This window comes from Microtus oregoni, unplaced genomic scaffold (assembly GCF_018167655.1).
Source record: "Microtus oregoni isolate MIOR12 unplaced genomic scaffold, Mior012 000005F_ref0000423, whole genome shotgun sequence".
Classification (NCBI taxonomy): Eukaryota; Metazoa; Chordata; class Mammalia; order Rodentia; family Cricetidae; genus Microtus; species Microtus oregoni.
Genome location: NW_024543064.1, coordinates 7,209,395 through 7,222,255, shown reverse-complemented (window position 1 = coordinate 7,222,255; position 12,861 = coordinate 7,209,395). Strand labels below are relative to the sequence as shown.

The 12,861-nt window shown below is 45.6% G+C and overlaps 1 protein-coding gene across 1 annotated transcript; it reads left to right on the top strand.

Moving 5' to 3' along the window:
- The first annotated feature begins 9 nt into the window (after positions 1 to 9).
- LOC121448162 (protein LZIC) lies at positions 10 to 11,459 on the top strand. The gene is made up of 7 exons (XM_041651949.1): positions 10 to 320; positions 1,437 to 1,545; positions 2,659 to 2,794; positions 3,361 to 3,459; positions 6,686 to 6,781; positions 7,178 to 7,259; positions 9,414 to 11,459. The coding sequence occupies exons 2-7, from the start codon at positions 1,445 to 1,447 to the stop codon at positions 9,470 to 9,472; spliced, it is 573 nt and encodes a 190-aa protein (XP_041507883.1). The 5' UTR covers positions 10 to 320; positions 1,437 to 1,444; the 3' UTR covers positions 9,473 to 11,459.
- The last annotated feature ends 1,402 nt before the right edge of the window (positions 11,460 to 12,861 follow it).

Sequence of the window (12,861 nt, the reverse complement as noted above, 5' to 3'; positions counted from 1 at the left end):
CGCCCGGCCCGGGCCGTCAGGGGCGGGGCGCTTGGATCCAAACCCTAGGATCTGCTGGCCGGAGGCGGGCGGGCAACGCCAGGGAAGAAGGAGGTTGTCCGGTTCCCGATCACACGCCGAGCGTTTCGTAGGCGTCGGACCCCACGCCACAGCAGCTGAGCACCGCGCCCCGGCGGGAACCCGGCCTCCGCGGGACCTGCGCGGACCGGAGCTACGAGTTCGTCCGCAGGGAGGAGGTTGGCGGCCGAGGGTGCCGCTTTCCCTGATTCCTGTCCCCGGTGGTCCTGGGTCGAGCGCTGCTCACTTCCGACCCTGAGAAGGTGTGCTTTCTGCCCTTGCCTTTCGTGCTTCTGAGTTGGACAGTTTTCCTCAAGGCGTTTCCTGGGCGTTGTGGCCTCATCAGAGGAAACCTCAGAAAAAGCTACAGGAGGCACAGTCCAGGAGTTAAACGCCCTCTGTTGCGTCTTCCTAGGAGTGGAAAGTGTATTTCAGTTACAGGCTACTTATACTTAAGGGGAAGTTATCTGGACGTCTGTAGGCCAAGTTCATACATAGCAAATAAAACTACTTAATAGTTTCCCTTGGTCTAGCCAACTCCACCCCTCGGAGGTTTGACGTTCGAGCCTCCTTGTAAACCCTATGAACAATTACGCTTTTCTCAAACTGACGACACTCCGAGCTTCCAAAGTTGGCGGTTTGTGCAATCCGAGAAGCCCGATCAGCATGAATGAATGTCCCCTTCCTCTCCAGCTGACAGTACTGGAGGGCCATTTCTGCAGATTTGAAGAAAATGCATCTCTTATCTTTATTACTAGGTGGTGCCAGTGAGTTAAATCTTCCTGTCATAAATCTGTAGCGTGTGGTTAAAGCTTTTTAAAAAGCCTCAGTATTCCCTGAAATTTATTCAGAATAACTTTGCTTCTTGAGACTGAATTGTGGCTTGGGGATGTGGCCTGGCGGTAGGGGGCACACTTAGTATGCTGGTTCTTCCTATTTCCCCCAAAAGGAGAGAGACAGATTTTTCTATTAAACAGTAAAAACTTACTGGGCAGGGGATTTTCTTAATGGTAGAGTGCTTGCTTAGGCACGAATGAGACCCTGAGTTCAATCTCCTGCAAAAAAAGAAAAGAAAAAGGCTGGGCCTGTTGGCGTATACCTGTAATCCTAGACATACTATAGTCTCTTCAGTTTTGTTTTTTGGTTTGGTTTGGGTTTTGGTGTGGCACTGGCTGTCCTGGAAATCACTCAGTAGACCAGGCTGGCCTTGAACTCAGAGTTCCCTCGCCTCTGCCTTCCAAGTGCTAGGATTAAAGGTGTGCGCCACCACTGCCACTCCCAGCATTTTATATTTTCTTAATTTTGAATTGTACTGGTATGTTCAGTCTTCTTAAGTAACCAAATCCAATGTACTCCATGTGGGTTTATCATTCTTATAGTGATTAAAATGGCTTCCAGAGGAAAGACAGAGACAAGCAAATTAAAGCAGAATTTAGAAGAACAGTTGGATAGACTGATGCAGCAATTACAAGATCTGGAGGAATGCAGGTAATAATATAATTATGTGTCATTACTCTGTTTCTGATGGAGAGAGTTCAAGCTCCATGGATGTGACTTTGGTCTCCTCTGTAGTGTTCTACAGCACTCTGCCTGTGGGAAAAGTAAACTTCTCATAAAGCCTGGGATGTGGAAGACTTAAAATATTCCTGGAAATAGCTAAGCTTACGTTGTCTTTAGTATTTAAAACAGCTCTGTCTAGAATGAACTCCTAGCTAATTGCTCAAAATGCTGTGATTGGGCTGTGGGCGTTCTTCTGCGGATGAGTGGGCGCCTAATACACCAGAGGCTTGGACTCAATTCCCAGCATCAAAGAAGGGAGGGAAGAGAGGGAGGTTGTACACTCCTATATCCCAGCACATGTGAGGTAGATGCAGGAGAATCAGAAGCTCAAGGTCCTTCTTGCCTACATTGTGAGTTTCAGGCCAACCTGACTGTATGAGACCCCATTTCAATAAAGCAGAAGAAAACAAGCTATTAATTGTAGTTTTTATAACCTCCCAAGGATGCTGTAAATATGGAAATGAAAGAGACAATATAGTGCTTGGCCTAGAGTAAGTTCCCCGTAAATGGTAGCTGAGCGTGTAGAGCTCTTGTTACTTGTAGTAAATATTTAATAAGCAGCTTGTTTGGTAAATAAAAATAGCTTTTTACTCAGCTGACAGGTGTGCCGCTCTGCTCGCCAGTGGGCACACAAGGTGCTTCCCGCCATTGATGAGACGGAAGCTAACAGCAACCGTTTACCGTTACTATAGACGCCAGGCGTTTCCTTCTTAATGAACACTTAGGAAAAGGCACTATAGTGATCTGAAGTTGTGTAGACAACTGAGGTTTGTCCCTGTTCATGCCTTGCCCGAGGTTATACAACTGGTCTCTTTAGGAGAAGGTACTGTGTGCCTAAGCGTGCCTCCTGGGGCAAGGGGAGATAACACACACTCAGCCCCGGGTTCAGCCGCAGTGAAAGACAATGGAGATGCCAGTAGCTCAACTCTGTGGACATGTGCCGCTCCAGCTGGTACTCCCCTTCAGCCTTGCTCTAGATCGAGTACCGAGGTTTTCAGGCTTAGACGTGTTTTCTGCACTCTGATGTAAACTGTGCTTCAGAGAGGAGCTTGACACCGACGAATATGAAGAAACTAAAAGGGAAACACTGGAGCAGCTGCGTGAATTCAGTGACTCCCTAAAGAAGATTATGTCGGGAAATATGACCTTGGTCGATGAGCTCAGCGGCATGCAGCTGGTAAGAGGAACTGACCAGTCGAGTCTTCTGTGCATGGCTTGTTGTTTGCTTCTTTGTGAGTGTATTTCAGATAGAAAATGTGCACTTCGAAAGCCAAGGACCGAGCTCTGTGGTACTGTACGTGCCTAGCAAGTACAAGACCCTAGATTATTTCCCAGCATCTCAAAATAAAACATAAATAAGTGAAGGAAAAGAAGAAAGAAAAAGTGCTGTGTTTCTGAGATTGCTTCTAGATTTTGTGTCTGCTTGGCTCCACTAATGTGCTCAGAAATTATAAATTGAAACTGATCTCAAGCTGGGCGGTGGTGGCGCACGCCTTTAGTCCCAGCACTTGGGAGGCAGAGGCAGGTAGATCTCTGTGAGTTCGAGGCCAGCCTGGGCTACAAGAGCTAGTTCCAGGATGGGAACCAAAAAAGCTACAGAGAAACCCTGTCTCGAAAGAAAAAAAAAAAAAAAAGAAACTGATCTCAAACACTAAAACCTATTAACTAAGACTCATTAGTCCAGTATCGCAGATGTAATTGTGTAGAATGTTTTGGTTAGTTTTTGTGTTCCTGTGTTTCCAGGCTATTCAGGCGGCTATCAGTCAGGCCTTTAAAACACCGGAAGTTATCAGATTGTTTGCAAAGAAACAACCAGGTCAACTTCGGACAAGGTTAGCAGAGGTAAAGTTTCTTCACGTTGATCCAGTTGCTGTGTGTGTTTGTCTTCCAAGCCCGTGACTGTACTGATTGTAGTAGCCTACTGTTTACAATTTGCTCAGTTGGTGTTAGAGCCACAGCCCTCAAGTTTTTGACAGTTTGTACCTTGGACAGTTATAATTCATAATAAATGAATGTTTTAACAGCATGTGGCTATTTAAATCTCCCCCAGCCACTTCTCTTGGCCTCCACCTTTAGTATTTTGTCCTTTATATCTGGGGCCCTAACTCGAGATCCTCTTTGGAATTCAGCATCAGCATTGTTCCTGGGTATGCACTGTTAATCTTTTTTTTTTTTCTTCAGATTTCTTTCTAATTTGTTTTTGGTTTTTCTAGACAGGGTTTCTCTGTAGCTTTGGAGCCTGTCCTGGAACTAGCTCTTGTTCCAGGCTGGCCTGTGCCTCCCGAGTGCTGGGATTAAAGGCGTGTACCACCACCAGGCTGGCCTGTGCCTCCCGAGTGCTGGGATTAAAGGCGTGTACCACCACCACCCAGCTTATTTCTATTGTTTTGAGTGATGTTTGCGGATGTCTGTAAAGTGCACATGTGCACAATTGTGCAGATGTCCTCAGAGGCCAGAAGCATCAAATATCCTGGAGCTACAGGAGGTTGTGAACAGCCTGAAGTGGATGCTGGGAATTGAACTCGTGTCCTCTCAGAGCAGCACACAGTTCCTAATCACTGAGCCATTTCTTCTGCTTGTCCAGTATCTTTTTGTTTCTTTCTTTTTCTTTGAGACAGGGTTTCTTTATCTCTGTGCTGCATAGAGGAGCTCTGTAGCCCTGACTGTCCTGTAGGCCATATTGGCCTAGAACTCAGAAATCTGCCTGCCTCTGCCTCACGAGTGTTGATATTAAAGGTGTGTGCCTCCTCTGCCTCTTTCTTTTCTTTTTTTTATTTTTTTATTTTATTTTTATTTATAAATTCTTACTTCCAGAAATCTTTCCGTGGACTTGAATATAATTACGGACTAATAGGTAATTTCCATCTACAAGTAATTCAGTAGACTAGTAAGAGCATAACTTTAGGGAATGGAGAGATGACCCCCTTGGTAAAGTATGCCAGGTGAGCAGCACACACAGTGGTCCTGGCACTGGGGAGACAGAGACCAGAGGCTCCCTGGGGCTCTTGCCAGTGAGAGACCCTGAAATTGACCTCTAGCATGACTCAGACACGCTTGTATACACATAGGAGCACATACACACACGGGGAAACATCATAGATTAAGATGAGATTATTGGGGGCTGGAGCAGTGGCTCGGTAGTTAAGAGCACTGACTGCTCTTCCAGAAGACAAGTGTTCATTTCCCAGCACTCACGTGGCCGCTCACAACCCTCACTAACTCTATACCAAGGTACCCAACACCCTCTTGTAGACTTATACAGACAAAACACCAATGCACATGAAATAAGAACAAGGGGAAAAAATATATTTATATATATAAATTATATAATTTATATATTATATAAAATATATATATATATATACACAAAAGATGAGGTGAGTTGGGTCTGAGTTCCTGCTGTGCATCCTGGGTAGGGCAGGCAGCCTTTGGTGAGTTGTTGCAGTCACCCTTGTATCGTGTACCTTCATTTTCTTCTTTTTTTTTTTTTTTAAGGTATTTTTTTTATTATTTATTTATTATGTATACAGTATTCTGTGTGTATGCCTGAAGGCCAGAAGAGGGCACCAGACCTCTTTACAGATGGTTGTGAGCCACCATGTGGTTGCTGGGAATTGAACTCAGGACCTTTGGAAGAGCAGGCAATGCTCTTAACCACTGAGCCATCTCTCCAGCTCCCTCGTTTTCTTATCTGTAAGGTGACTATGTCAGTTTCTACTTGTGGATGTCATGTGGGTTTGATGACACTTAGAAGCTGGCTGCAGTCCCAGCTCCTTGGGAGCCAAAGGGAAGATCATTTGAGGTAGGGCAGGCCTGGATAACACAAGAGACCCTGTCTCAAGAGTAAGAAGGGCCAACAATGTGGTGCTTCTGGTAAAGGTACTTGCCACCGAGCCTGATGACCTGAGTTTGCTTGGGCCCATGTGGTGGAGGGGAACTGACTCCTGAAAATTGTCCTCTGAGCTGTGTTCATGCACTGTGAACACAAAGTAAATAAGTAAATGTAATTTAAATAATAAGAATGGGGGAATGTAGAGTGAGAGAATCACTTCCATGTCCTCTGACCTCTACACGCATGCTGTGGTATGCCTGCTCACATGCATACAACACACACAATAACAAAATTTAAAAAGAAAAGGTAATACAATATTCTGTCTGTGTGTGTGTATACCTGCAGGCCAGAAAAGGGCACCAGACTCCATTACAGATGGTTGTGAGCCACCATGTGGTTGCTGGGAATTGAACTCAGGACCTTTGGAAGAGCAGACAATGCTCTTAACCTCTGAGCCATCTCTCCAGCCCCCAGTAATAATAATCTTAAAATGTATTAAAACTGGGCTGATGTGGTAGCTTATGTCGGTGGCCTTAACATTTAGGAGTCTGAGGCAGGAGAGTTACCCACATGTTTTGAAGTCAGCCTGAACTACAGAGTGAGTCAAAAAGCAAAAATGGAAAGTAAAAACTGTTCTAGGCCAGCAAGATGGCTCAGTGGGTAAGGCCACCAGGCCTGACAGCCTGACCTGATTTGATTTCCATCTCCAGACCCACATGGTAGGAGAGAATCACCTGCCACAACTTGTCCTCTGATTTCACACAAAAGCCCAGGCATGCACACTCACACACAAGAACATACATGTACGCACATGCACACATGCACACATACATACACATGCATATACACACATATATACACACACAGATAAACAATGAAGGTAATTTTTTTTTTAATTTCAAAAACTTACCTGATGGCACTTATGTCGTGACGTTTCAGATTATTTCTATATTTTTTTATATTAACCAAGTACTTTTGTTTTTGTTTTAAGAAATAGGACTGGCTGGGCGGTGGTGGTGCACACCTTTAATCCCAGCACTCGGGAGGCAGAGGCTCTGTGAGTTCGAGGCCAGCCTTGTCTACAGAGTGAATTCAGGACAGCCAGGGCTGTTAGAGAAACCCTATCTCGACAAACCACAAGCAGAACAAAAAAACTAAGAAGCAGCACTGAAAAGCTGGGTTTTCTACACAGACTGCCTTTTGCTCATGTGCACACGCCTTGCCTTTGCTCTTTAGATGGACAGAGATCTGATGGTGGGGAAGCTGGAAAGAGACCTGTACACGCAGCAGAAAGTGGAGATTCTCACCGCTCTCAGGAAGCTCGGAGAAAAGGTCCTGGCACGCAGTGTGATCGGCTAATAGAACATTTGTGTTGTGCTTGTTACAGAACGTGCTGCGATGTGGTCTAGAGATCTAAGAAATTAAGAAAAATGATTTTAGGTTTATTTTAAGTGTGTGAATGTTTTGTCTGCTTGTATGTGTGTATGCTATGTGCATGTGTGCCTGGTGTCCAAGAACGTCAGCAGACAGTAGTGGATCCCCTGGAACTGGAGTTTGGGTTGGTTGTGAGCTGTATGTGGGTACTGGGAATGCACCAGGCTCCACTGCAGGAGCAGTGAGTGCTTTTAATTGCTGGGCCCGCCTCAGCCCCTAAGCCTTCCTTACTGCGGGCCCAGGACTTGCTCTGACCCTTGCTCTCACCCACTGCACTTTGTCTCACCTGTGCAGCTGACCGACGATGACGAGGCCTTCCTGACAGCCAATGCAGGTGCTGCGCTCAGCCAGTTTGAGAAAGTCTCCACAGACCTAGGTGAGTGAGTTTCCTCTTCGTTCCCTCTCCCTTCCCATTTCTTTCCCTCCCCTCCCCTCCCCTCTGCTCCTCTTGCTTGATTTTACTCCTTTTCTTCTGTCTTTTAGAGTAAACATAGATTTATTAAGGAAAGTAAAAGAACTCCCAGGAGTAGAAGGGTCTTAAGGGAGAGATACTGTGTGTGTGTGTGTGTGTGTGTGTGTGTGTGTGTGTGTGTGTGAGAGAGAGAGAGAGAGAGAGAGAGAGAGAGAGAAGGGGGGAGGGAGGGAGGGATGGAGGGAAGGGTGATCAAACCCCATCACCTTGTGCTTGAGACAACATAATGACCTTTCTTCGAGTTTAAAGTGACAGAATTATTCATATTTGATTTTCTTTCTGTGTGTCTGTATGTGCATGTGTTTGTGCATATGAGTGCTGGTGTCTGAAGAGGCCATATGAAAGTCCTGGGTCCCGGACCTTGAGTGAGCAGGTGGTTGTGAACTACCCATGTGGGTACTGGGAGCTGAACCGGGATCCTCTGGAAGAGCAGCCAGTACTCTTAACCGTTGAGCTATCTTTCCAGCCCAGAACTATTTTCTTCAAAAATCCTTTAAATTAGTTATATTTTACAGTTCTAAAAAGAGATTTCTTTTTTATGTATGCATGTGTGGTGTGTATGCATACGGTCATGCAGAATGGAGCCTTCGATCCTGGAACCTAGAGTTAAAGATGCCTGTGAGCTTTCTTTTTTTTTTTTTTTTTTTTTTAAATATTTATTTATTATGTATACAATATTCTGTCTGTATGCCTGAAGGCCAGATGAGGGCGCCTGACGTCTTTACAGATGGTTGTGAGCCACCATGTGGTTGCTGGGAATTGAACTCAGGACCTTTGGAAGAGCAGGCAATGCTCTTAACCACTGAGCCATCTCTCCAGCCCTGTCTGTGAGCTTTCTGATGTGGGTGCTAGGATCCAGTTCAGCTCCTCAGATAGCACACTAGCCATTCTTCACCACAGATCTGACTTTTTAGCCTTTCCTTTCATTCCTTTTCTATGCAGGCTCTTACCAGGGACCCTCATCTGGCCTTGAACTCAGCATCTCTCTGCCTTTACCTCCCAAGTGCCAGAACCATGAGCATGTACCACACACTTAGCCCCAGTATTCTAAAAAAATAAAATAAAGCAGATGAGTTTTCAGAAAATTACATGCCATGTTGTTGGAAAGATGGTTCAGAGTACTGGCTGCTCTTCCAGGGGGCCTGGTTGAATGCCCAGCACCCACATGATAACTCATAACCGTCTGTAGCTCTGGTTCCAGGGGCTCTGGTGGCCCTTTCTGGCTATAGGCACCAGGCATGCACAGGTGCACATCCACATGAAATAAATTGTTTGTTTTTGTTTTTTGAGACAGGGTTTCTCTGTAGTTATACTGTTAAGTCCTGGCTGTACTGGGACTCACTCTATAGATCATGCTGCCCTCAAACTCACAGAGATCCTCCTGCCTCTGCCTCCCGAGTGCTTGGGTTGAAGGTGTGCTCCACCACCGCCTGGCTTCCCCTTCCTTTTCTTGAGATGCTCCTTTACTGTGTTGTCTAGCCTTGCCTTCACCTCTCAGCTGAAGTCATCCTCCTGCCTCAGCTGTCATGTAGCTAGGACTGTAGGAACACACCAACATTCTTAGCTGTTTTTCCTTTTTTAAAGAATTATGTATTTTAAAAATTTACATGTATGAGTGTTTTGGTTCCATGCATATGATGTCTTGGCGGTCCATTAGAGTGTGTTGGGTCCCCTGCAACTGGAGTTACGGTTGTGAACTGATGTGTATACTGGGAATCAGACCGGAGCCCTCTAGCAAGTGCCCTTAATCCCCAAGCACTGGCTTCTTAGCCCCAGTATCCCCAGCTTTGCAGCTGTGTTCAAATACCTTTCAGCAACATGTAATTATAACAGTAAATGAGAATTTTACATATTTGCCTTCAAACCTAGAACTGAGTTAGGATTCGTCACCAGGAAGCCACTCGTGTGGCCGGAGTGTTTATGGAGGGGTAGGAGATCCAGATGGCAGCCGGCTTTGTTGAGGTTAATGCATCTGATTGCTGTTCTGTGTCTATGTGGTTCTTACCTGGGACTGTAAATGCCTTGAAATAACCTTTTTATTTTGTGTCTTTTCCTTAGGCTCTGGAGATAAAGTCCTTGCTCTGGCAGGTTTTGAGGTTGAAAAAGCCAAGAAATGACATTGCGGCGGCTTGGCGCCACCAGCCCCATCGTAGCTGCACATGGTGCTTTCATCCTGAGGACTTGGAGATTCTCACAATGCCCAAGAGCAGGTGACGCGGAAACAGTGTGGCTTCTGTTAGGTCCTTCATCCTAGAAGGTCCTTGTCCTTCTCTGTATGGGGCTACCTTCAATGACCCTGGGCTTGTTGACACACAGGACCTGCTGGACTCTTTCTGATGGTTCCATCTATTACGACGCCTTGTGTTTAGTGCTGATAGTGAAAGCTGTGAGCTAGTGATTGTCTTGATTCTCGTCTGCACGCCTTGAGGAGACTGGTACGGTGATGTCACTAGCCCTCCTGTGTCTGTAGACTTTTAGAAACCTTTTCATTTTCCCACAAGGAAACCAAGACACAGAAGGAGCATGTGATCTGTCTAAAGTCACATTAGGGACAGAGCTATGGCTCTGACTCAGGTGTCTTGACCCCTGGTTTTATTTTTTTATTCTATACTGTTTCAGTTTTTTTGTTTTTGTTTTTTTGTTTTAATAATTAACTTGTATTTGTGCAAGTTGGCGTCTATGAAAATTCCGTGTCCTAACCCAGAGTTGAGTGGACACTGAGGGGCTGTTCCCAGCCTGTGATGGGCAGCATGAATGGGGCCCATTGTATCTCTGAATTTCTAACAAGCAACAATGGGAGGCCCTGTTGAGAGCCTCCTGAAGTAACTTAACCTCCTGCCTTGTCTCGGTGGGGAAGCAATAGGAAACGGCAGCCGCAGGCTCTCTGAGTGTGACCTCTTGCCAACTCTGAGGGTGGTAACAGTAAGTTACTGTAAACTGTGCAGTTTGGGGGAAACACAAACCTAGTTTCTCCCTGAGAGCGGTGACTCTGCACGGGCAGCTGCACAGCCATGTCCTTACATGTACTTCCCAGGAGCCCTTTCTGTGTTTCTCACTGGTTTTTTGTTTTTGTTTTGGTTTGTTTTTTTGCACTTTCTACAAATTAAAAACATTTTTACTGCTTCTTATAAGCTTAACTCCACTAGGTGCTGTGCTACCTGGACAAACTAGGGAACCTCAGCTATGTAGATGCCTTATTTGGAACTTGTAATGTCTTTGGGATTATTTTGAAAGGGGTGGGTCTCTGGGCCAACCAAATGGCCCAGTAGGTACAGGTGCCTCCTGCCAAGCCTAGTAGCCCAAGTTTAATCTCCAGATCCACCTGGTAAAGGAAGAGAGCTGACTTTTACAAGTTCTTCTGACCTCCACATATGTGCCATGTCCCATATGTGTGCACGCATACACACACGTACCCACATACACACTCAATAAGTAAAAGAAAAATTGTAAAGGGTTCTCTCTGGGTTGGAGTCCTAGGCTCAGACTCTTCTCTGGCCTCAGCCTCCCAAGAAGCCGTTTCTGTGGATGAGTGCCACTGTGCCTCACCAACAGGCTGTCTCCGTTTGCTGTCTACTGACATCAGTCACTGAAGGGCAGCACACCCAGAAAGGCTGAGCACCCGTTGTGACCTACGGTTTGTGTGTAGGGCACCACCGTTTTGTAGCAATGAAGCTCATGTTAACACGGAGGTCACTGTGTCAAGACGTAGACTCAGTAGCAGTACGTCCACAGTGCTGTGCAGTTCCCAGCCTAGTGCCAAGTCATCCTTTTATTCCATCACCCCCCGCAGGAGAACCTTGTAAGCAATCACTCCAAAATGCCTTCCTCCCAGCCTTCCAGCATCCGCTGGTCTGCTCTCCTGTCCCCTGACCTTATCTCTCTGGATAGTTCACATGAATGGATGTGTGATTATGCACTTTGTGGCTTTGGTATGTATCTGGCTTCTTCACTTCATACAATATTTTATTGCTAACCCACAGTGTAACACACTTCAATACTTCATTTCTTTTTAATGGCAGAATAACACTTCTCTGTATAAATACTGCATTTTGTTTAGCGTGTGTCTGATGAGCATCTGTGTTCTTTTTTTTTTTTTTTTTTTTTTTTTTTTTTTTAAATTTATTTATTTTACATATATAGTGTTCTGGGCACCAGATCTCATTATAGATGGGTGTGAGCCATCATGTGGTTGCTGGGAATTGAACTCAGGACCTCTAGAACAGCAGTCAGTTCTCTTAACCTCTGAGCCATCTCTCCAGCCCGAGCATCTGTGTTCTTGTCACAGCCTCAGCTCCTGTGAATGGTGCCACTATGAAATGTCTACACAGGCACTTGTTGAATGCCTAGTTTTTCAGTTCCCTTTGGGCAGTACCTAGTCACAGAATTGTGATGTTATTTTTAAGCCCTAACAAGATGACCTTATGCCTCATGATCCGCCAGTAAACCCAGGAATCTAAGAGTACTTTTCATCTGAAAGAGGCTCGTGTCAGTCTGGAACCCTTAATCTTGGTGACCTTTAAACATTGTTAAAGAACAGCACCAGACCACACCTGTAACCCCAGTACTGGGAGGCAGAGACTGGGGGATGAAGAAGTTGAGACCAACCAGGGCTTCCTGGTGAAACCTATCTCAAGTCAAAAAGCAAATCAGACGACCAGATCAGCGTAGTGAGGCCCTTACTGCTCACAGATCCACCTCCTGTACTTACAGCTATCCTCTATTAGAGGACGCTGGTGTCTGTGCTCACCTCAGTTACTTCATCCTTTTCTCTTTCGGTTTTTGAAACAGGGTTTCTCTGTGTCACAGTCCCGACTGTCACGGAACAATCTCACTTTGTAAACCCGGCTAGCCTCGACCTCACAGTGCGCCACCACACCCGGCTCAGTTACTTCATCCTATGGAGCCTCCCTTTCTGCAGGCCTACCTTGTACCTTACTTCACATCTCCCTTCCTTAGTACAGACTAGCATTGGTGCTAACCCACCGGTCAGCTGCTGAGTTTAGCACTGTTTGACATGTGCTTCCCCGATGTCACGTTCACCAGGAAGTTCTGTGCAGTGCAGTTATTAAATGCTCGTAAGCCATGTCTCCTCATTTGCATACTTTTCCAATCTCTGTAACTTGGATGGTCCTGTCACACAGCACATAGCCTCTTAACATTCTTATGTCAAGATGTTTTGGGGAAAGTCCTGCATTCAAGCCAGGTGTGGTGACACACACCTCGATCCTAGCAGTGAGGAAGCAGAGGTTGGCAGGTCTCTCAGCTCCAGGCCAGCCAGGGCTACAATCCAAGACCGTGTCTCAAAATAGATAAATAAATGTCCTCATTTCTCAATGAATTAAGGCTGAAGCAAAAAAATCAGTTCCGATGAGTGAGTGTCTGCATGAGCTGTTGGTGAGATCAAGAAAACAGATTTTTTTTTTGTTTGATCTTGTGAACTACAAAACAGGTAGGTGGTTTTCAAGGAGAAAACCAAGGCTTCGTGGGGGGAAAACACCTTGTTGGC